At 49.6% G+C, this 24,639-nt stretch overlaps 1 protein-coding gene and 1 pseudogene across 5 annotated transcripts; both read left to right on the top strand.

The window, feature by feature from the left end:
- Window positions 1–229: 229 nt before the first annotated feature.
- LOC128566310 (ubiquitin-40S ribosomal protein S27a-like) lies at window positions 230–701 on the top strand (annotated as a pseudogene).
- A 4,398-nt stretch (window positions 702–5,099) lies between these two features.
- Window positions 5,100–23,863, top strand: FLCN (folliculin). 5 transcript variants are annotated; one of them, XM_053563657.1, is made up of 12 exons: window positions 5,100–5,214; window positions 10,762–11,015; window positions 12,082–12,228; window positions 12,949–13,170; window positions 14,028–14,188; window positions 15,720–15,811; window positions 17,321–17,511; window positions 19,201–19,314; window positions 20,165–20,288; window positions 21,371–21,502; window positions 21,603–21,708; window positions 22,501–23,863. In XM_053563657.1, exons 2-12 carry the CDS (start codon window positions 10,767–10,769, stop codon window positions 22,700–22,702), a joined length of 1,740 nt encoding a protein of 579 aa, XP_053419632.1. In that variant the 5' UTR covers window positions 5,100–5,214; window positions 10,762–10,766; the 3' UTR covers window positions 22,703–23,863. The 5 variants fall into 5 exon arrangements, 4 of the variants coding, with proteins under 4 accessions (XP_053419632.1, XP_053419631.1, XP_053419634.1 ...); XM_053563656.1 differs by having other exon boundaries at window positions 5,193–5,214; window positions 10,746–11,015; XM_053563659.1 differs by lacking the exon at window positions 5,100–5,214 and adding an exon at window positions 9,591–10,628 and having other exon boundaries at window positions 10,746–11,015.
- The last annotated feature ends 776 nt before the right edge of the window (window positions 23,864–24,639 follow it).

The following is a 24,639-nucleotide window of genomic DNA, read 5'->3' on the forward strand; positions in this document are numbered from 1 at the left end:
GTGCAGGGAAACGGCAAGCACACAGCTCGGGGTGGGCGAGCACAAGAGTGTGCCCAGGAAAAAACTCCGCAAAATACCACATGCTTCTGTCTCTTTGCACTGTTGTAATATGTATAAATTACCACCATCGTGAAATAGAGTCCTGTAGTGCAGGATTTCAGAAATAAGCAAAAGAAAAATGGTGACAGGGCTTTTCCGATCCGCCATCTGCCGTGGAACCACCACCAAGATGCAGATTTTCGTAAAAACCCTTACGGGTTTTTACCATCACTTTCAAGGTTGAAACTTCGGATATGATAGAAAATGTGAAGGCCAAGATCCAGGGTAAGGAAGGAATTCCTCCTGATCAGCAAAGACTCATTTTTGCTGGCAAGCAACTGGAAGATGGATGTACTTCGCCTGACTACAGCATTCAAAAGGAGTCCACACTTTATCTTGTGTTAAGACTTCATGGTGGTGCTAAGGAAAGGAAGAAGAAATCTTATACCACTCCCAAGAAGAAGAAGCAAAAGAGAAAGAAGGTTAAGCTGGCTGTCCTGAAATGCTATAAGGTTGATGAGAATGGGAAAATAAGTTGCCTTCGTTGAGAGTGTCCTTCAAATGAGTGTGGTGCTGGAGTTTTTATGGCCAGCCACTTCGATAGACGTTATTGTAGCAAATGTTGTCTTACTTACTGCTTCAACAAACCAGAAGGCAAGTAATTATATGTGAATTAATAAAAGACATAAACTAAAAAAAAAAAAGAAAAGAAAAATTGTGACAGGGCTAATGCTGAAAAGCTCCTTAGCCTGAAATGGTTTTCTGGGTCTCAAAAACAGAAGTACTATTTATCCCATGGAGGTAAGTACTAGGTGGTTGTACCTGTCAAATTTAGCTCACTCTGCTTTTCCAGCCTCCTGCGTCTGGAGGCAAGTGTCACACTCCCTGTGGGCATTTTCTAGCCTGCTACCCTTACATAAGGCACTTCCTGTTTTCTTAAGTAATTTAACATCCTAAGGACTTACACTATGATGCTTGATAATCATGAACCTTGGCCTGCAATTTCCAAGCAAAGAACCTGCGCATCTCCTACCCATACATTATTCTTCCCCAACTGATGAGCTGTTCCTCTACATCTCAGAACTCCCAGGAGAACCTGCTGTCTCTCTGTCTTGGCTGCACCTGGAGCAAAGGAGCATAATGGGAAATAGGAAGTGGGTAGGAGCAGAGAGTAACACTCACTGAGCACACGCTATGTAGCAGGCCCTGAATTAGGCCCTTAATATTTGTTATTTCACTTATTTTTACAACTTGGTGAGGTATGAATTTTCCACAATTTGGAAAAGAGGAAGACAATGTACAGTTCAATAATTTGCCCAAGGCCATATGGTGAGTAAATGGGAAAGCCAGAATGTGAATATAGACCTGTAAATCTCCCACTAGTCCATGCACTTTTTCCTATAGCAGGGACAAAAATTAATTCCTTTGACTTGGACCTGGTAGACAGACATCAGTGGGGCAGAGGATGCCAGGGTGACTCAGTAACATCAGGGGTGGTGTGAAACAAAAGTAAACTAATCCTGGGGAATGAACAAACCTAGGGTCCAAATGGAAAAATAACTTATGCTTCCAGAAACAAGTAGCAAGAACAGAGCAGGGCTAGGGTTTATTCCAGAGCAGTGCTATCTAACAGAACTTGTGAGGATGGGACTGTCGGGTCTGTTATGTGCCACAAGGTAGTCTGTAGGCACCTGCCCCAGTCGAGCCCTTACAGTGTGGCTGATAGGACTCAAGAAGTGAAGTTTTAAGTGTATTGAATTTAAATTAACCTTAAATTTAAAACCAAATGTGGCTAGTGGCTGCCATTTTCTCTTTCCTTTTTCTTCTGGTGCCTGCTGGTGCTGCCCATCTCCAGGTCTGACATTCTGCTCCCCGACTATGTGTCACTTTGCTCCATGGCAGACACCCAGCCTTACTGGCTTTTTTGTCTTTTAATAGCTTTATCTTTCAACCATTTAAAATATGCAATTCAGTGATTTCTAGTACATTGAAGGGGTTTGGGGTCACCAGGTGAGGGGGTCTTGGTGTGAGGAATGAACAGAAGCTTGACACAAATTTGTGTCAGGGGACTGAGGAACTCTGGGAGGAGCCCTCCTGAGTTAACCTTGGTCTGTATTTATTATCCCACAGCAGGAAAAAGTAGTTAAATGTTACTTATCAGACATCAGCATTAAAAGTGGGGGAGGGAGGATACGGAAAGGGTCAGACAGAATGTCTCCAATTTGTTTTGCAAAATCTCAGACCTTAAGCAAGACCTCTGCCTCTAGCATCAAGAGACCTTTGAAATTTAGAGAACCTTCACCATCACTGTTAGGCCTGGTTATCACCACACCTCCCTTCAAAGCCAGTTATCTGACCTGGTATTCTCCTGATTCTCCAGGTCTCTCAAGCAGGAAGCAAGATTTATGCTGAAGATCAGGGCTCAGTTTCCTCTACAGTACTTTGACAAGAGTTGTGTAGTCATTGCCACAACCCATCACAGAACATTTCTCACCCAGAAAGAAACCACATGCCCATTAGCAGTCCCTCCCTATTTCCTCACAGCCTTCCCCGAGCCCCAGCCCCTGGCCGTCACCAGTCTACTTTCTGTCTTGATGGATGTGCCTATTCTGAACGTTTCACGTTAACAGAATCATTTACCATGTGGTCCTTGGTCAGTCTTCTTTCACTTATGCTTTCAAATGAAAAGAACATGCTACATCCATGTTGTAGCATGTAAAGTTCACATCATTCTTTTTATGACTGCCATGGTATGAATACACCACATTAGGTCTATCCTTTCACCAGCTCCCAGATTTGTGTTGTTTCCACTTCCGGGCTATTATGAATAATGCTGCTATGGATACAGGCAGCCCCTGGGTTAGAGGCAACCTGATTTACAGATGTTCCGTACTTATGAACAGGCTCTCACGGGTAATTTGTGATTAAATAATAAATTAGTAATTTGGGCATCTGTTTCTTCCATGCGCGTAAACAAACCCACATGGCATAAGCAGTTCCTTGGTGCAGCACCCCTTTTAGGCCTGCAGTTAGTCTCAAAGATAGAGAAACAGCTGGTAGAAATCAGAAGATCCAGAGTCAAGAAACGACAAAAGAATAGCTGAAGGCTTTCATCTCATGGAAGCAGTATTGCTATGCTGCTTAAGGGTCAAGATCCTAACACTGAGGGGTTTACAAAGGGTTATGGCACGGTTAGTGAGATCATCAGCTGCAACTGGGCTGTTTATGATGGAAATGGAAAAAAGGCTGCACAAACAACCCTAGATACTTTTTTCAAGAAACCTCCTTCAATAGTAAGCTGCCCCCTCCTGCACAACAGAGTCAAATCCTGATTCTCCAGCACCCACTCCGTCTTCATCATCACTTTCTAATTAATGTTAGCCCACCTTCCTGTCTCCAAAATGCCCCTTCCAGGAACCAAGACACGGATGCAACGTTAGGGGGATGTTAACCTTTAATATTCTTTTCTGAAATTTCCATCTCCCATCAAAGTTTTTGTATGAGTTTGTTTTTATGTTTTGTTTGCTTGAATTAAAAGAAAGAGCATAATAGTTTCTGTAACTTATTAAGATACAAAGGTTTTATTATTACAGTATTATACTGTATTATTATTAATGGCGTATATGAGCCTTTGCGGTAGTGTTATTATTATCGTGTATGCGCTGTTCATCAGGAATCCCAGTGACACATATCCGACGTTCTCAGGAACGCATCTGTTCTCAATCACGAGGCCCACCTGTACCCATAATATGATAGTCGGTAATTGATTTATGTTTTCCTTAAAAACCTGGAAGGAGCACAAAGGAAGGGGAGGAGGAGGGCGGTAACGAGGGGGTGCTCTGGCGCATGCGCACTCCCGGCCCACAGCCAGGTCGGGTCCAGCCTCCCTCTGCACCTGCCTGCACTTCCGCCCTCCCACCGTGGGAGAAGACAGGTTCAATGGCTATTAAAAATCAGGGGTGAATCCATTCCTGGGTTGGTGGGCATTTAGGCTGTTTCCACATTTTGGCGATTGTAAATTGAGCTGCAATAAACAGTCTAGTACAAGTGTCCTTATGATAAAGGATTTTTTTCCTTCTGGGTAGATGCCCAGTAATGGGATTGCAGGATCGAATGGGAGGTCTATATGTATACCATGGAATACTATTCAGCCATTAAAAAAAATGGAGACTTTACATCCTTCGTATTAACCTGGATGGAAGTGGAAGACATTATTCTTAGTAAAGCATCACAAGAATGGAGAAGCATGAATCCTATGTACTCAATCTTGATATGAGGACAATTAATGACAATTAAGGTTATGGGGGGGGCCTTAGTGTGTGTCACACTTTATGGGGGCAAGACATGATTGCAAGAGGGACTTTACCTAACAATTGCAATCAGTGTAACTGGCTTATTGTACCCTCAATGAATCCCCAACAATAAAAAAAAATCGGGTGAAATAAAAGAAAGTTACACCCTCACAAGTTTCTCCTCTTTATTTTTTCTTGTGTGTGACAAGTCTTAGGCTAGCTGTATTTTCCTCAAATCTCTTTTTTGTTTGTAGAGACAGGGTCTCACTTTACCGCCCTCGGTAGAGTGCCATGACGTCACACGGCTCACAGCAGCCTCCAAGCTTTTGGGCTTAAGCGATTCTCCTGTCTCAGCCTCCCGAGTAGCTGGGACTACGGGGCCCGCCACAACGCCCGGCTATTTTTTTTTTGTTGTTGCAGTTCGGCCTCGGCCGGGGCATGAACCCGCCACCCCCGGCACGTGGGGCCGATGCCCTACTCACTGAGCCACAGGCGCCGCCCTCCCCAAATCTCTTTTTAAACGTTTTTAAATTGTAGGGTTCCCACCCTACCCCACCCGCGTCTGCAATGGTTTCCTCCGCAGCGCCGGTTCGGTCTGAACCATTCCTTACTTCTCCACGGGGGTCAGTGGTGGGAGAGGGAGATGACGGCTGCGGCCCCGGTTCCCACCAGACCCAAATGCAGGACTCCAGCTGTGTCTTCCGTGTGCGGGACATGGCGCGGCCCCTGTCAGTGGCCCCAGTCGCCGCCCTCGCAGTGCAGGGCTTCCTCGGACAGCCTCGCACTCCCCCTCCACAGGGCTGGGCAGTGGTACGGCCCGGCTCAGTCACGCGCCTCGGGCGGGCTCCGGGACTGTAAGCTGTGGAGACCGCGGGGACCGAGGGTGAGTGTGGCGGCGCTGGAGCAGGCCTGCTGCCCCCTGGCCTGCGGCTACGACTCACCGGGAGCAGTCGGGCGGGGCTGCTGGGACAGGGGAGCGGAAAGCTCGGGGTGCGCCGGTCCGAGGCGTGCGGGGTCAGCGGGAAGGTGGTGCCGAGACCCTGAGGTTGGAGGGAGAGGGGCGCGTCTGTAAACTGTAGGCATAAAGACGGTGGCCTGCGCTGGAACCCTGCGTCGAGGTCACTGCTTTGCTCATTTAACGTCGCCGTGAGACCGCCTGCCTTCTCACTACGGCAGTGGCAGTGCTTCGGGCCGGCATTCTGAGGGCCCACTGGGGAGCCCTCTGTGTCCAGCGGCCAGCTCTGTGTTTTCCGGGGAGGCGACGCGCTGCTTCTCTCCGGTTCGGCGGGGTATTGGTTGTCGTGTCCTCACCGTCTGGAAAGAATGTTTAGGACAGGGATCAGCTTCTTGTGGATTGAGGTCCAAGGTGGTTCCCTGCAAGGGAGCAAGGAGGAACTTGCTGGAGGCCCTAGACTTGACTTTGAAAGTAATTGACAGTGGCGGGTGACAGTGTGCTGGCTGTCTAGTGTCATGTGTCCGGGAGCTCTGTAAACGGAGGTCCAGGTGGGCAGCAGACCCAGCCAGAGCCTCAGCGTGAGTCTGAGCTGCTGTAATCCCCAGCAGAACTTTCCACCTTGCACCTTGCACCTTGCACTTGCTGGAACCCCAGCGCTGATTTAATGAGGTTGGTGTCTAAGTCACGGCAGCTCCACAGCCGCCCCGTCAAGATCCCTTATAACACCGTACTTATTTTTAAGTCGGTGTTACTTAGCGGCCCATGTTATCTTCCATGTTGCTGTGAGGGGACCATAGGGTGGAGGGGTGCGGTCACTGAGCGGTAGGGCAAGGGAACCAAGGGGAGTGCAGATGTCACTGTCCAGGTCTGAGGCTCAGCCTGTGTGGGAAAGGGACGTGAACAGGCACTCTGCCTCATCAAGGGATTTAAAAACTTGCCTTGAGTATGGTGATGAAGGGGCAAGACTCCTGCTTCCTTCGTTCTGGAAAGCTTTTTGGAAAGGAAGACTTGGGCGTACTCACACCAGTTTGTTTTTTTCAGCAAACTCCTGGTAGACAGAAGAATTGGAAAGTGAATAAAGGCCTGACCAAATATGCTGCCCAGAGTTGTGGTCCCACTAGTGGTCTCAACCTCAGGAGGCCTCAGCTCGAGTATGGTATTCAGAGAGGTTAACACGTTTGACATCCCCTGGCTGGTGAGGACTGTGTGACTCAGGAGCTAGCATCCCTCTGCTTTCCAGTGGCTGCCTGGGGCTCTGGCAGGCATGAGACAAGAACCAAATACAGAACACTTTCAGACAAGTGTTTTTTATTAAAAACAATAAGAATAACAGTCCAGCCAGGCATGGTGGCTCACACCTATAATACTAGCACTCTGGGAGGTCAAGGCAGGTGGATCATTTGAGCTCAGGAGCTCAAGACCAGCCTGAATAAGAACCAGACCCCATCTCTAAAAATAACCAGGCATTGTGGCAGGTGCCTGTAGTCCCAGCTACTCAGGAGGCTGAGGCAACAGGATCTCTTGAGCCCAGGGGTTTGAGGTTGCTGTGAGCTATGATGTCATGGTACTCTACGGAGGGTGACAAAGTGAAACTGTCTCAAAAAAAAAAAAGTAATTGTCTGTTGATCCTGGATTCCTGGGTGCTAGGAAGAAGCTTAGCAACATCGTCTCTGGTTTCCCCTTCCCATTTGAGGAGGAAAGAATAGAAACTTCTAGGCCTGCAGTTGAAAGGCTAAGTTGGCATGATATAGGAAAGAACAGAAATTTATATTTTTTTGATATTTCACATTTTCAAAAGGTATTTAAATAATATGTTTATATTTAAAGAGATCCTTTATCAGTTGCTGTCAGCTAGTGCTCAAAAGGTGAGAGGTTTGCTAAGCCATTCAAAACCCCAGGGACTCTCCGCATCCTCACCTGAAATTTGATGACAAGAGTTGGAGATTGGCTATAAGCTACTTGAAATTTTTTTTCATGCTACAAGGACTACTACTCTTCACAGAACTCTGGGTTTTTTTTTTTTTTTCTTACCTGTAAAACATCAGGTCTTCGCATGTGAATGCTGTTGTGGGCAAGGTCCTTACATGGTTTGTTGTGGGCAGGAAGGTGGAAGTATGATTCTGCGAAGTATAAGGTTGGTGTTGATGTTCTGCAGATGGGGTAAGACTTGGCCAAGGACTGCTGTTATGTGGCTGTCTTGCTAGAAGAAACCTGATTTCTCTTCCCTTTATGCCTCTCAAAGGCAGGGCCTCCTGTTCCAGAGTTAATGTCTCTGCCTTTACTTTGGGTGCTGAGATCCTTTCCTCCTTCCTCCACCACCTGTGCCATCAGTGGTCGCCTTGTCTGCTTTTACTCAATGGATTGTTAAACCGTCATTTTCCTTCACTTCACCATGGTGAGCCTCATGGCCTCTTCGTTGAACCCTGGTCATTTGGGTTCTATGCCCCTAGACTCCATCTGTCCTTTTTCATGGACGTGGTCATGAGCCTCTCCCATCTGTTTAGGTACCACCATTTTCTGTGGCAGCAACTGTCATCTCTGTGGGGAACTCCTAAATGTACTTATTTATTCAACACACATTTATGTGGTGCCTCCTATGTGTCAGGAACTTGATACTGTGGGATAAGCGGCTAATAGGGCAGTGTCTCCACCTTTATGAGACTTCTTGTGTAAAGGAGAAGCGCAGTCAATACAGGCTCTAACCTTGGGGAGGGGGGCTGATGGGGATGGAGGGGACACAGGGGACATGCCAGTGGAAGCTTAGTGGTGAGGAGGAGTAAGCCAGGTGAAGGTTGGCAGAGTGTTCCAACATTACCCCCCCCCCGCACTCTCTGATCCTGACCCAGAATCTTGATGGAGCCCTCCATGTTTCTCAGCTAAATATCCCGTTGTCTCATTCCAGCCTCCCTCCCAGGTACACCTGTAGACGCTGGCCCTCCACACCCTGCCAGCTCCTATATCTCCCTCTCTGGTCCCCCAAACTGGCTCCCAGCAGCCCTACTAACGTTCTCTTCACATAACTACCTTTTGTCTGCCTCTGCCATTCCCAGTATGACCACTCGAGCTCCAGCCTAGCTTAGCAGAAGGGCAGGTGCTGTGGCAGCCAAGAAGCCAATTGCAGACTATCAGATGGGTCACGGTGTTAGTGAGCAGGCCAGAGCAGCAGGCCCCAGACACAGCCTCTGGTAGGGGACGCCTGGGGTGGAGCAGCTAGGGACAGCCCAGGCACAGCTGGTCCTGGAGGCTGTTCAGGGAACCATCTGAACCTGCCACCACCCTGCATGTCCACTCTTGGCTGCTGCCTCGTCTTCCTCCTGGGTTTGGTGTCTTTAGCCATCTCACTCGGCATGGTCATCTCCACACCCTGCCCTCCAGCGGTAAGGACAGATGTCTAGCCTTTGACTCCATATTGGGGAAGGAAGTCCCCCAAAGAGAACGTCCTGGCTGCTGTCCACTACTTGGTTTAACATTCAAAATTTAAATGTTTCCTCTTTGTCTGGAATGAGGCTATGCAATAGAGCTTTCTGAGGGCGGAGAGATCCTCGAATCCACACTGTTCAGTGCAGTGGCCTCCTGCCACACGTGACCAGTCAGTGAAAAAGGGCTGAGCTTTTGCCTCGTTAATTTAAACTGAAGTTGCCACACGTGGCTGTGGCCACCGTATTGGACAGCATGGTATGGAGGACACACAGTCATCTTAGCCTAGCACTCCAGACCCTCCTCCAGCTGGCCACGTGGCCACCTCTGTCATATGTCAGGCTGTGGCTGCACCTGTCCCTGCTGCTGTTTCTTTGTTCCTGTGGTCTTGTTTCTAGAACATTTCTCTGCTTGCCTGAACCCAGTGCCCAAGCCCCCAGCCTCAGAGTCTCCCCTGGTTTTCCCCAGAGAGGCCTGTGTATCTGCCCCTTCTGCGTGGAGAGTGAAGTCCACTCTGCTGTGCTATGGCCATGCTTGCCTTGACTCCATGTCCCCCCAGGTGCTGCCCATTCCTGTCACATTGCCACAGAAACTCTAAGAAGGGTTGTTTGGATTCATTCCCTTGAGCCTTTTCTCCATCAGAGATGCTCTTATTCAGGTCACTGGTGGCCTCCGTGTTGCTCTGTAGGTGACCACTCTATCCTTTTTTATGAATTGTGAAAAAATATACTTCACATAAAATTTTCCACTTTAGCTACTGCTAAATGTACAGTCCTGTGTCACTGAGTACATCACACTGTGGTGGGGCTGCGGCACTCCCCCCAAGGACACCTCTCATGGAAACTGTCCCTGCTAAACAGGTGCTCATATTCTCCCCTCCCTGTCCCTGCCGCCCCCATTCTTCCTGTCTCTCTGCATTTGACTGCTCTGGTGACTCCGTGTGAGTGGGATCATGTTTGTCCTTTTTGTGACTGGCTTGTTTTACTTGGCACAGCATCCTGTAGGGTCAGCCCTGCCATCATGTGCACCAACCAGGTTTCCTTCCCTGCCGGGGCTATGAGCCAATTGTCTCTGCCTTCTGGGTGACATTCCGTTAAAGTGTGTTGTTCACCTGGTTGCTGGGTGACCCTGGAACTCCCCTGCCTGCCTTCCATGCTGTCACTGGGCCAGGTCCTCTTCTCTGGGGGTCTGAGTTCTCTGGAAGCACTGCTGGGCCTTAGGAGCACCGTTCCCACTTCCACCTGGCCCCCTGCCATCTGCTTTCTGCACTTTGGCCTGAATGAGCCTTTTAAAGTCAAATCCCTATCCCTTATCTCTCCCCTGAACCCACCAAAGCCTCTCTAGTCTCTGAAATAGCCTTTCTTTCCATGGCCTGGAAGGGGCTATATGATCAGCCTCTCACGCAGAGAGCAGCAGAGGTGGTCAGAACACATCACAGGTGTCACAACTAGAGTTAGTGCATTTCATCTCGTTCTGTCTGCCTGTGCCCTGATGCTCTGATCCAACACCCCCCAGCAGCAACATTGGTCCCTCTAGTCCCCTCCTAGGAGCCAGGCTGTGTGAGGGCAGCTCATGGCACCAAGGTAGCTCACCACGCCTGAAGCTTTGCCCTGCAGGCAGAAGGGCCCAGGAGATGTGTACCCAGTGAAGGGACCTCTCTAAAGAACCCTTGGCCTTTTATTTTTGTTGCTTCAATGGGGTTTGCCATGTTTTGCTGTTTTGTTACCCAAGGAAGCATCTTCTATTTCATTGTCCTCAGGTTCCAGCATAGTTGCGTCCAAAGGTTTTGTATATGCTTACCGCTCACATTCTCCATTCTGTATGCCAGGACTGCCCCTGCACAGGGACCCTACCTGTCTTCCTCTGGGCTCTCCTAGGCCCAGGGTAGCATCGGTGCAGAGTGGGTGTCCCACACCACTCTTGGGGTGAGTGGGACAACTACTGCCAACTCCCAGGAGCCCCTTTTGCCCCAGAGGTGCGGGGGAGATCTCACAGGGTGAACAGGTGCTGCCAGCTGACATGTCTACCTTCCTGATCCTCAGGCTTTGCTGTTTCCAGGTACCATGAATGCCATTGTTGCTTTGTGTCACTTCTGCGAGCTCCATGGACCCCGTACTCTCTTCTGCACTGAGGTCCTGCATGCCCCACTTCCTCAAGGTGCCGGGAACAGGGACAGCCCTGGCCAGGGAGAGCAGGGTGAGGAGGAGGAAGGCGGCATTCAGATGAGCAGTCGGATTCGCGCACACAGCCCAGCGGAAGGGGCCAGCGCCGAGTCCAGCAGCCCTGGGCCCAAAAAGTCAGACATGTGTGAGGCAAGTGTTTCTGGGGTCTCAAGGATGTTTTGTTCTCTTGTGGGAAGCGTGGGGTGGATGGGAGGTCCTACAGTCCCATGAGCTAGGGTTGAGGGCTTCAGGGCTGACATAGCTCCCTGGGGAGTTCCGTGGCTAGCATGTGCTTCTCTGAGCCCATTTGGCTTTTCCCGTTCACCCTGACTTTAGCCTTTTTAACCTACTCTGTGTATTCATGCCACAGCCCGTGCTGGGTAGGGGTCTCCGCAGCCCGGTGCTTCTGGGAATTTCCTCCTTGTGGATCTCCAAGGTTCCACTTTGAGCTCTGGGAAGTTAATGTGTTTCCTCTAACGGGCAGCTGCTTTGTGCAGAGGGCCTGAGTCAGTACTCAGAACCAGGGCTGGGCATCGGACCTGCCAGCAGGTACAGACAAGCCTACCTCATTTGTCAGGCTCTATTGAGAAGCAGGCATGTGAGAGATTTATCTGCAGCTGGGATCAGCTATGAGGGATGACGGGACAGAAGTTGAGGGGCACCTAAGACCAGGGCGGTGAGAGCAGGAGGGAAGGGAGGCCTTGAGCCAGGGTTGGGGTTTCTGTAGGAAGAGTTCTGTGTCTCAGGGAGGGCTGGCCGCCGGGTCTTCCTGAGGCTCTGCAGGTGTTCAAAACTGAGGACAGAGGCATGAGGTGGGGGGTGATGAATCATCCGGAAAAGTAGGTCAAATACAGTGTATGCCCCTTGCCAGCCCTGTGCCCTGGGATTGCTGCCTCCCATCTCAGCCTCACTTTGTCTTCTGTGATTCCCTCACAGGCTGACAACCTCAGGTAGGATGAGGTAAACGCATGGAACTCTTGTTATGAAACCTACTGTGGGGGGCTCAGCTAGTAAGGCCTGTTCTGTCCTCTGCAACCACTGGGATCTTAGTGTCCTGGATTTCCTATTTAGGAAACATTTAAATCCTCAGATAAATATAAACCTAAAAGCCAGTTGTTTTTACACAAAAATAGAGTTTTCTAAGTCAAGATTTGCATAAGCACTGGACAGTTGTTACCTGCTTCCCAACTAATTTTCTTTTCCCTATGGGGCACAGGGCTGCCGGTCACTTGCTGCAGGCCATCCAGGGTACATCAGCCATGATAAAGAGACCTCGATTAAATATGTCAGTCACCAGCACCCCAACCACCCCCAGCTGTTCAGCATTGTCCGCCAGGCCTGTGTCCGGAGCCTGAGCTGTGAGGTGAGCATGTGTGTGTGGCTGTGGACCTGTCTCTGTGGGAGCTCACACACTGCCAGGCACCCCCAAAGGCAGCACAGGTTGTGGGAGGAAGGTGGATACCTCTTCCTCACTGAGAGGGGATGGGATGCTGCAGTTGTGCAGAACTTGAAGAGTAAGTTGCGTTGGATGCAGTGGTTTCGAGAGTGAGGACTAGCTATTCACTTGAAGCACCAAACTTCTGTTATTTGTCCATTCCTGATGGGCATATTTCTAAGAGTCATAGTTCACTGTGTCAAATGCCACCTTTTTTAATGTCTCAGTGCTCATTCTCAGCCTCAGTGATTGCCGCATACTGCTTAGAGCCTGCTGAGAAATGGATCGATTTGTTCCCAAACTATGTGGCAACCACTCCCAAGCTTAGGTCTTAAGTCTTAGGTTTCTGTCAGTCACAGAGAATTCAGAGTCTAGGAGAGATGTGGTATTTGTAAAGGAGTTATTGCGGCTCAAGGTAGAAAAAAGCAGCAAACCTCTACTGGCCCTTGCATTCCATGATGACAAATGTTGTCTTTAGGAAGCTTGACCACAGGGGCAGAGAGTGGAGAGTCCCCCACTTTCACCCTCCTTTGCCACTCTTCCCATAATCAAGACTGGCTGAGTCTTGCAGGAAGAAAAGCCAGCTGAGGCTTTGACATGGCCTTGCTGATGGGAGAGGGGCTGTGCTGAGTCTCTGTCATCCCCCAGGTCTGCCCTGGCCGCGAGGGCCCCATCTTCTTTGGAGACGAGCAGCATGGCTTTGTGTTCAGCCACACCTTCTTCATCAAGGACAGCCTGGCCAGGGGTTTCCAGCGCTGGTACAGCATCATCGCCATAATGATGGACCGGATCTATCTCATCAACTCCTGGCCCTTCCTGCTGGGGAAGGTCCGGGGCATCATTGATGAGCTCCAGAGCAAGGCACTCAAGGTGCTCTCCGACCGCAAGGCACCACAGCGGGAGCCTCATACCTTGGGGTGTCTCTGTGCCAAGGGTGGGGCTGGGGCCCAGGCCGCTCTGCCCCTCCCAGTCTGCTGCCCTGGCCTCTCCTGCCTTAGTTGTCTTGTTCCACTCTGGCGTCAGAAGCTTGGTTCTGCCCTGATGTCTGTGCTTCCTCTGACCTTCGTCTGAAGACTGTTAATCTTGTTGAGACCAACCACCTAACGTAGACCTCTGGCTGTGGCACTGTGTCTCAGGATAAGCCAGGTCACGCTCCAGTGACAACTGTCGCATCTCAGCAGCATCACTCTGCAGGGCCCATTTCCTGCTCCTGCCCCGTGTGCTGCTGCAGGGCAGGGCGCCAGTTCACTGTTGTCACCCGCGGGCAGAGCAGTGGCCATGTTGAAACATTGCTTCTTCAGACCATGGGGTGCCTGGGGCCTTGTTTCGCCTATTGGCACCCCTATTGGCTGGAGCTAGTCACATGTCCCTCACCCCAGGGTCTGAGCAGCGGGCTTGGAAGGGGGGGACCTAGAAACACAGTGCTGATGGCCACTTCCATAGGCCTGCAGCTTGCATCCCCTCAAGCACCTAAGGAGTCACCCACAGGAGAGTGGACAGAAGACTCTTGACCAATTCCTGTTTCAGGTGGCCCCCAGCCTAGCCTGGAAGGCAAATCCACAGTGTTTGCAACTGTCAGACTAGACTTGCTGTGTTCTGTATCATGAGAGCAGAGCAGGACAGAGCTCTTGGGGGTCAGATTTGTGAAGTTTGCTGTGGATGAGCTGGGTTGGACTGCCTGTGGATCCGACTTTGTTAAAAAGGCTGCCCTTCCCTCTGCATTTCAGGTGTTTGAGGCAGAGCAGTTTGGATGCCCCCAGCGTGCCCAGAGGATGAACACAGCCTTCACTCCATTCCTGCACCAGAGGAATGGCAATGCTGCCCGCTCACTGACATCGCTGACTAGTGACGACAACTTGTGGGCTTGTCTTCACACCTCTTTTGCTTGGTAACAATATCCCAGGCCTTTTAGCAGATGTTAGAGTAAGAACAGTCATGACATGTGGGGGAGCCCGTCCACGATGTGGAAAGACAGTCCTTGTCTGAGCCTGCTCAGGTGCCTCTGCGTCGAGCTTCAGCCCAAAGTTTGTATACGAGACCAGTTATCTCCTCCCTTTTTAAAATCAACAGTAAAACATTTATCTCAGTTGCCATAGGTCAAGAAGTCAGAGGTGGCTTAGCTGAGTGGTTCTGGCTCAGGATCTAAGAGTGTCTTTGTCAGCTAGGGCTCAGTCAGTTGAGGTATGACTGAAAGGCTGCTTACCTTCCATGGCTGGCTCTAGGCAGGAGGCCTCAGCTTGCCATATGGACCTGGAACTGGCTTCCCCGGGGTGAGCTAAGAGAGTAAGGGAGGGCTGGCCTTGGTGGCTCATGCCTGTAATCTTAGCATTTTAGGCAGCAAAGGTGGGAGGATTGCTGGAGGCCAGGATTTGAGACCCCTCATCTCTACAAAAGATGTAACAAAATTAACTGAGTATGGTGATGCACACCTAGACCCAGCTACTTAGGGGACTGAGGCAGGAGGATCACTTGAGGCTAGGAGTCTGAGGCTGCAGTAAGCTATGTTGATGCCATGGCACTTCAGCCTGTGCAACAGAGTGTAAGATGTTTTCTTAGAAAAAAAGAGAGAGAATGAGGTGGAATCCACAGGTCTTACAGCCTGGGCTCAGGAGATACATGCTGTCACTTCCAGCACTCCCTGTTTGGTAAAAGTGTGCCATGTCACCAAGCCTAAGCCAGGCGAAGAGAGATGAGTGAACTTTTGGATGTGTTTGAGAACCACAGTCTGTCTTTTGGTTGCAAGCTGTTTCTCTTCCTCTCACTGCAGAATATATTCACTACTTCTAGAGTCTCTGCCTCCAAATTCTCCCCAAATTCCTTTGCAGCCTTAGCTTGAAATCTAGGCTCTCACATCCAAACCCAGTGCTGGCCGCTGTCATCCAGCACTCTGGAGGTGGAGGCAGGTGCATGACTTGAGCCCAGCATTTCCATACCAGTCTGAGCAATACAGTGAGACCTTGTCTCTATTTAAAAAAATCTTAATTAGCCGGGACTTGGGAAGCTGAAGCAGAAAGATTGTTTGAGCCCAAGAATTCAAGGCTGCAGTAAGCTACGATGATGCCATTGCACTCCAGCCTACAAAAAGTTAAAAAAAAAAAAAAAAAAGAAAGAAAATTTTCCTCTTGGGTTAAAATCAGAGCCATATCCCAAGCCTCCGTTGACTATAATTTTCCTTCTGCCCCATCCCCCCTTTTTCCCTTGCTTTTAGTGAGGGACCTTGTCACTTGGCTTGCAGAATTACCTGCATTCAGGATCTTGCTGGTGTGGCCTTATAGGGGTGGCGGGCACCACTCATGTGTTCTTTTATGCTTCTTTTATACCCATGTTTTCTATAAACTGGTAGCTAGATTGAGGTAGAAAGTGTCAGGTTTGGTTTTCCCTTTGGCAAGAAGGCTCGTGTCTGGTACTACGTTCTCTAGGCTCCTGAAAGCATGTGGCAGCCGGCTGACTGAGAAGCTTCTGGAGGGTGCGCCGACCGAAGACACCTTGGTCCAGATGGAGAAACTTGCTGGTGAGGCTGGGGTGCTGCTGCTGGGGCCTCTGTCCATGGTGGCCCTCGGGGCCCACCAGCTGCTTTCCTGGTGGAAAGGGAAACATGGCTCTGAATAAACCCAGAGAGTGTCTTTGTGACAGTTTGCCACTGGTTTTGGTGTGTTTGTGAGTTCCCATCCCATTTCCTTTGACAGTCAAGTGAAAGAATCTATTCCCCAGGCAAGCTGGTAAAATCCACAGTTGGATTGTTTGTGGAAAGAATTGGCTGATGGTTTCTGTTTTATAAGGATAGCCAAGTGGTTGGCCATGGAGGTCATCTCTTTAGTGAAGCTAAAGTGTTCTGTTTTCAGTCAGGCCCAAGCTTTGCATTGAGAGCAGTGCTCTCCCCACCTCCCAGGCCTTCCCTGGGTTTCCGATGTCCTCCACATCAGGGACAGAGCCCTGATGTATTCAGCAAACTTCCTAGGGATGCTGGTGCAACTTACCCCTGCCAGGACCTCTGGTCTCTGTTCTGCTGAGCATCTGCCAGGGCTAATTGATCTTCAGTGTTCTGGGTCCATGGTTCCAGCAGTGGGTGAGCACACAGACCCGTGACACATGTGCACTTTGTCACTAGTAATGCTTCTTGATCTTCATATTGCAAATGACTGACCATCTGGACAGCTGTGTTTGTCTCAGGGGTGCTCCTGCAGGCAAGTGCTTGACTTGTTCACGTGTACACTCATGGCAGCTTTCCTGAGCAAGGTTTCAACAACAGCAGCTTGCTCAGAGAACAGGCACCCTGAGGCTGTCTCTGCATCTTGCAGCCCTAGGACCATTTCCTATTGTGCCAATCATGAGTGTTCATGCTGGTGCCTGTGGCAGGGGCAGTGTCTTGGTCAGGTTGCCTGGCACAGAGCAAAGCCTGGAGAAGCCGTTATAAGTGCTGCACACACGGGACACAGCACCGTGTTGTTTCAAGCTGCACTGTGGGCACAGAGGAGCTGGACACCAGCCAGGTTCAGGGCACAGCCCTTAAGAGTCAACCAGCCCTGGTTCCAAGTCCTGGCTGTGCTCTTCAGGCACGCCCTGCCCTGTGGGTCTCGTGGCATAAAATGGAGATGTGGTTGTTTATGAGGGCTGCCATAAAGGCTCACGGGGGTGACATTTCTTCTTCTGTGGAATGGGGACAGTGGTGCTGACATCAGGATGATGGAGAAGATTAAACGAGGTGACACGTGGGCTCCTGAGAGCAGTGCTGAACAGGGTGTGTTAACTGGACACGCACACACTGTCCAGCAGTAGCAGTGTTGGCAACAGCGAATGGCCTGTGGGCCTTAAGTAGGTGCTCCTAAGGCTCACTATGTTGTCCCAAGTTGGCAGACGCTGACCCTCCCCACCCACTCGGGGCTCCCAGAGCAACAGGCAGCACAGGTGGCTGCCCAAGCCGAGTCAGGCGCTGGTTGGCTTTGGGCTGAAGTCACACAAAGACATTGTTGCCTCCGAGGGGCAGCATGTTCTGTAACTGCCTTTGTCACGCGTCTTGCAGACTTAGAAGAGGAATCAGAAAGCTGGGATAACTCTGAGGCTGAAGAAGAGGAGAAAGTCCCTGTGTTGCCTGAGGGTGTGGAAGGGCGGGAGCTGACCCCGTGCACAGCAGGCTCCTCCTCACTCTCTAGCCGGGGTGGGTGGCAGCCCCGGAAGCCACCGGTCTTCAAGTCCCTGCGGCACATGAGGCAGGTGAGTGGCCTGAGGGCAGAGCACACCAGGAGGGCAGCCCTCCCCATTTAGCACAGTCTGTCTTTGGGCCGTTATCTTCAAAGCCCAGCAGGGCCACAGGATGAGTGCTCCCCCTCTTAGTGACAACGTAGGTGTCTTCCAGGAAAGGCCCAGATGGTTGGCATTCCCTGGTCCTCTTAATCTTCTAGAACCTCCTGACAGGATTGAACCACCCTGTCAGTTTGCATGCAGATTAAAAGTGGTGGAACAACCTGCATGTCCAACTGTGCTGGCTATGGTGTATCCAGACCATGGGTTGTGGGAGAAATGGAGCGTGCAGCACGCTCAGGGTGGCTCCAGGGTGGGGGGTGGGGTGTGTGTGCCGAAGACAAAACACCCTCTAACCCCACAATAGGACCTTGGCTGTGTTGGGTCAGATGAGAGGAGGGGATTGCTTGATTACAAGAGCAGGTTGTCCCCTTTTTATATTTTCCATATTTATTTTAAAAATGATCATTGTTTTATCAGAAGATAGTTAACTATTTCTGTTCTTGAAAGTGCAGTGAGACTGATTTAATGGCAGATGCTCCACGGGGCTTCTGGATGGAACCTCATTCCATCAAAATTGTGCATTTGGCTGAAACCATCCTGTTGATTGTTTATGTAGAGTAAAGTTGGAAAGAATCTTGAATTCCACTAGAAGTGAGACTATTTTGAGTGTATTAGGGTTTGGTAAAATGTGGTATTGTGGCCTCTGTTTTGTTTTATTGGTTTTATTTCAAAGCTGTGTTTGGCTTCTTAGAAGTCATGAGACGACAGGCTGGACCTCATGTCATGGGAGTTAATGAAGGGGGTTGTTCTAAAGTAAGAGATAAAGATATGGTAACTGAAAGTAGACACTATCCTTAATGGCTCCTAGACCAAAGGAACAGCAGCTCTAAAGGACATTCTCAGGCTGGGCATGATAGCTCAGCTATGTAATCCCAGCACTTTAGGAGGCCAAGGTAGGAGTATCACTTGAAGCCAGAAATTGGAGATCGGCATGACAAGACACCCCTATCTCCCCAAAAATAGAAAAATTAGCCAAGCATGTACCTATAGTCCCAACTACTTGGGAGGCTGTGGTGAGAAGATGCTTGAGGCCAGGAGTTCAAGGCTATGGTGACCTGTGATGATGCTACTGCCCTCCAGCCTGTGTGACAGAGCAAAGCCCTGCCTCCCTCCCCCAAAAGAAAGACACATTCAGAGTGTTGGGCTCGTGCATGTGATTCTGTATGAGGTGTGTCGTGTTGGGCCGTCTCCTCGATGGAGTCAGATCTGGGGTGTGGAGGAGAAGCTCCAGCTTTTTCCAGGTACTGACACGTCATGGGACCTCAGTTTTCTTTCAAATGGTTCAGCAAAATAAAGTGTCTATAAAGGGAAGGTAAATGTTCAGAAAGTTAACACTTTTTTGCTTAAAATTTTTAAGTTAGAAAAAGATGTCAGGGGTGCAAGAGCTTTGGCATCTCAAGTGCAGATCTGGGGATTTCCACTGGGCAAGTCAGCCAGCCTCACTGGGAAAACAATTGATTTCTCTTTCCTGACCCCATCTTCCTTTGCTGTATACAGAAAATTACTAAATACGTGAATGGAATACTATAGCTTGCATTGAAGGGGAGAGAAAAAAATATTTTCTGTTAATCATGCAGAAAGCACTGCATTCTGTTTCAGGTTCTTGGTGCCCCATCCTTCCGCATGTTGGCCTGGCACGTTCTCATGGGGAATCAGGTGATCTGGAAAAGCAGAGACATGGACCTTGTCCACTCAGCTTTTGAAGTTCTTCGGGTAAGAACATCTTTCCCGTGTGTTGTAGGACTGCACTGGCCTGGTGCTGGCTTTAGGTGGGTGTGAAGGTGCTTCCACTGCTCAGCGTGGGACCTCATGAGAGGCTCATGCCTGAATCTTAGGAACTGTGGTTTTTTTCTTCACTGCTGAAAGTTCCAGTTGATGATTTTTATTTTTATTTTTATTTTTTTATTAAATCATAGCTGTGTACATTGATATGATCATGGGGCATCATTCACTAGCTTCACAGACCATTCAGTTGATGATTTTTATTCCTGATGGAGGAATCTGTGCTGTCCTCATAGACCGATAACTAACTACCCTCCCTACCCCTTCCAATCTCCGAATCCCTCTAAGAAACCATCGGAGTGGTTCCCAGCTGCCCCAGTAGGTGCCATGCCTTCCCCTGCGTGGGCGTCCCCATGAGTAGGGGTGGACTGCAGGCATAGCCCACTGTCTCTGCGGGAGGTCGGTGGGTGCCGAGTTCAGGTCTGGTCTGGTGACGGTGCTGTCATCAGAATTATCTGAAGGTGTATACATGCCTGCTGACTGCTGAAGCCTGTGAGGGAACAAAGATGAATGTGACAGTGTCTACAGAAAGTTTTCTTTCTATGGGATGGAGAAGGACAAACACCTCTGAGAAAGCACAGAATGAGAGTTAATTTCGCAAAGCAAAGGCAGCGGGAATTGATGTGTGGCTCATGGGCAGCACAAGAGTTGGGGCCCTGGTGTGGACACCACCCTATGGGCTGAGGGATGCCTCTGGGAGGAGGGAGGCTTTGGACTGGGCTGCAGGGGCATGTGGGTTTGGGTGACAGACACAGACCAGGCTGTGTCGCTCTGTCCTCAGACCATGCTGCCAGTGGGCTGTGTGCGCGTCATCCCGTACAGCAGCCAGTATGAGGAAGCATATCGCTGCAACTTCCTGGGGCTCAGCCCACACGTGCAGATCCCCCCCCACGTGCTGTCCTCAGGTGCGTGCCGCCACAGGCTGCAGGCCTCTCAGGGCAGAGAGTCTTGCACGTCAGGGCCCTGAGTGGAACGGGATCTTAATTATGGGTTTGAGAATGTGGCTTGCTGGCCTCAGAGGCAGGAGCCTCGTTAGAGAACCAGCCTGTCCCATGGCTGTCTTCACAAGGCAGGGTTCGATGGGACAGCTTGAGAGGGAATGTATCTTGCAGAGGTTTTGGTTCTCAGCAGGTCACAGGTCACAGTGTTGGGGGTGGGAGGGCATGTGTCCACTGAGAACAACACATGTGGTCACTGGGGGCCCTTATCATCGTCATGATAAGTCAGTGCCACAGGAGGCTGGCTGGGCTCTGGTTGAGTCGTGGGCCTGGCCAGCCCCTCTGTTCTCTTCCTGCCCATTCTGCTTCCTCATCCTCTCTAGTCCTCTCCTCCTTCTGTGAGCCTGGGATTTCCTCTGACACTCACTGGTGCCACTGGGGCTTGTGCCTCTGCCACAAAGAACTGGGAGGCAGATCATCCCTCACCTTTGGTCAGGAATGTCCAGGAGTCAGCCTCCTGGCAAATTAGTGACTTCCCTGAGCACATCTGTGAGGGGTAGACCCCGTTCAGCAGACCCCGTTCAGCACCCGGGCTGTGATACAGCCTCCCTGCGTGGCACTGCCTTTTTCCTGGGTAGTGTGAGGAACACAGGCTCTGGTTTCAGAGAGACTTGAAGTCCTTACAACTACTAGCTGTGTGACCTTGAGCATGTTACTTCTCTGGTTCTATCTCCGCATCTGTAAAATGGGGGTAATAATGGGACCATCTTCATTGGGTTACTTCTTGTGAAGTGAAGGGATGTATATAAAGTAATTGGTGACTATTGCAGTATGATAAATCACCAGTTTAAAAGAGGCACAAGGTGATCCTTAACTGTATTCACAAATAAACTGCAAAAGGTTTTAAATACCAAACCATTACTCTCAGAGGTCTTGTGCCTGGTAGTGTTTCCTAGTTGATGGGAAGTGATCTGGAGGTGGACTCAGGTGGGCTTGTTTAGGGGGTGAGGCGCGTGCAGAACAAGATGGTGTGTCTCGTGTGGCCGCAGAGTTTGCTGTCATCGTGGAGGTCCATGCGGCCGCCCGCTCCGCGCTGCACCCGGTCGGCTGTGAGGATGAGCAGCCTCTGAGCAAGTATGAGTTTGTGGTGACCAGTGGGAGCCCTGTCGCTGCAGACCGAGGTGGGTGCCTCTGAGCGCGGCTGCCTTTCCTCAGGAGGCACAGGGCGGGGTCTCCTTGCCTGGTGCTGACACCCCTGCTTCCCTCCACCCCTTTTCGCAGTTGGCCCCACCATCCTGAATAAGATTGAAGCAGCTTTGACCAACCAGAATCTATCTGTGGATGTGGTCGACCAGTGCCTAGTCTGCCTCAAGGAGGAGTGGATGAAGTAAGGGCCCACCGCCTCAGCTTGAGGCCCTGCTGTGCTTCCTAACCAATGACGGCGGCACATTCTGCTGAGAAAAATCAGAAGCTATTTCCAAAAGAAGACCAGCGCTGGCCACTGAGGGAGGCAGTTAGAGTAGAGGCTGAGACTTGGGCGCCAGACCAGCTCTACCACTTAACTAGCATGGGTAACTCTGAGGTGACCTGTGTCTCCTGCCCAGGCACCTGCTCTGTGGGCGGTGGGTAGTGCTCAATGCCCAGTGCCCAGCTCTAAGAGATACCAAAGGTCACAAGTACGCAAACTCTGAGTACACAAATGAGGTTCATAAGTGAAGCTCTGTACTTTGCTACTTTAAAGTTCACCCTTTAACTTTTAAAGGGTGAAAGATTTATATGATCTGAAGAGAAACCAGAGTATTAATTAACTTTTAAAATCTGAAAGCCCCATAATATGTCCTCCCTTTATTTTAAATCTTACTTTATTTCTTCTGGCCTTGATTCTTGGTAACTTTTCTGTCGCATTTAGCCAGACATTGTCCTGATTGCAAATAATGTAGGGAGGCTTAGGAGCAACCAGTTTCTTCCATGTGTTTAGAGAAAGTCTTCTTAATGTTTTGGCTTGCCAGGCTTACTCCCCAGGGTTAGTGTTGACAGGCCAGTGAGAGCTCCTGCAGCATGTGGGCACCAGCTGCCACGACATTTGATTCCTGCTTGTCTCAAAGCCATGTGTGCCAGTGCTGAGAACTCTTGGGGCTGTTCCTCTGCTGTCTGATTCTTTGTCTTTGGTTTTCCACAGCAAGGTGAAGGTCCTTTTCAAATTCACCAAGGTGGACAGTCGGCCCAAAGAGGACACTCAGAAGCTCCTCAGCATCCTTGGTGCATCTGAGGAAGACAATGTCAAGCTGTTGAAGTTCTGGATGACAGGCCTGAGCAAGACCTATAAGTCGCATCTCATGTCCACCGTCCGCAGTCCCACAGCCTCAGAGTCACGGAACTGAGCCACCTGCCTCACACACCTTTTGGAGATGGTGGCAGCAGTCCACAGACTATCCCTCAGCTCCATGACAAGAGGTGCTGTCCTTTGAATTTCTGAGCTGCTAGGATGGAGCAGTGTCCTTCTAGGAACAGGAACCACTGGGGTTGGGCTTGGCCCTGGCCCTCTGGGATGTGGAACCAGTGCAGTCTCAGACCCTCTCACAAACTGTGGGAATCACCCCTGCCTCTCAGAAGGCCGTGGGAGGCACAGGGATGACAGGATCCTCTTGGGTTTGTGCCCTGAAAGGGGAGTGTGTAGCACTCTGGGCCTCTGACAGATTTAGATCTCAAATCCTGTAAGAGAAACAGGTCAGGCCGTACGCTAGTTGGGTATTTTAGCTGCAATAACATACTCTCTCCAGGGTAACATTCAAACCATTCCCAAACTCAGCCGGAGTCTTCTAGGGGGTTTTTTTTAGTATATGTCTCACTAGAGTTGGGAATATTCAGGACACAGCTCAGTCCTTTGCTGTGTGTAGTAATCTTTGAGGGGAAAGTGAATTTTTTTCCTCATCTTCAGATCCTCTAAAATTTGTGTTCTGAAGTCATGGGACTTGTTCTCTGAGGCATCCCCTGCCATTGCTTGTGAATTTAACCTGTAACTGGTTGGTGGAGTCCCTGATCTTTTTCATTCAACAGTGAGACTCTGCTGAAGGGTCAGATCAAGTTGTCTGACTTGCCCAATTCACTGTATGTGGTGAGACCCGTAGTTTTTAGTCTGTATCACTTATGCTTTTATTTGCTTTTATTGCTGCTTTCAACATGTACATTTGGCTACAGCTAACAGTTTTCAAAGTGTTATGGTTTAAGACAATTTCATCATCTCACCATACATATGCCATATTGTCCAGGCTGGTCTTGAATTCTCAAACTCCAGGGCTCAAGCGATCCTCCTCTGCAGTCCCTCCAGTATCTGGGACTATGTGTGTGGACCACATGCCCCCACCAGACAGTTTTCAGTAAGGATTCATGGCTTGGAAGGATTTTCTGGCAGTTTTGCTGAATTGTTTATAATTTTTGTGTTTAATTTATGTTTAACATGAAGACTAAGTTTACATAACTAGGTATATGTCTAATGCAAGAACATTAGAACACAATAAAGATGTATTTTTGTAAGCATTGACTACATGGTTTTATGGCTTAGTAGCTACTTGTGCTCAGTCACAGGAAACACTTTGGTTAAAATAACACCAGTGAGTGGCCAGTTCTCTGTGCTGTGAAAGTTCACACTGTGGTAATGATCTTGGGTGATCTCCTCAAAGTCAGCGTGTGGAGTTTCTAGTTGACACTCATTTATTCCAAAGACATCTGCTTGAGTGTCTGTAACCTTGTGCCAGCATTTTGTTCAACTTGAGGAAATGGCCCATCCTTTAATGATACTTTTTTAATTTCAGAATGTTACAGGGATACAAATGTTTTGGCTACATAAATTGCTTTTGTACAGTTTGAGTCAAAGTTAGAAGTGTGCCCATCACCCAGATAGTGTGTACTATACCCATTAGGTGTGAATTTACCTCTCCCCTCCCCCACACTGCTTGATTTTCAATGCGAGTTATTTCCATATGTGCACATGACTTGATTGATTAGTTCCAATTTAGTATTGAGTACATGTGGTGTTTGTTTCTCCACTCTTGCAATGCTTAGAGTAATTTCCAGTTCCATCCAGGTTACTATTGTATTAGTATTAGTCCACCTTTTCTTTCTATGGCTAAGTAGCAGTGCTCTGTGTATTGATGGGCACTTGGGTTGTTTCCACATCCTTGTGCTTGTGAATTGTGCTGCTATAAACATTTAAGTGCAGGTATCTTTTTCATAAAATATCTTCTTTTCCTTTGGGTGAAAACCCAGTAGTGGGTTTGCTGTATCGAATGGTGGGTCTGCTTTTGGCTCTTCGAGGAGT

The sequence above is a fragment of the Nycticebus coucang genome, chromosome 15 (assembly GCF_027406575.1).
Source record: "Nycticebus coucang isolate mNycCou1 chromosome 15, mNycCou1.pri, whole genome shotgun sequence".
Classification (NCBI taxonomy): domain Eukaryota; kingdom Metazoa; phylum Chordata; class Mammalia; order Primates; family Lorisidae; genus Nycticebus; species Nycticebus coucang.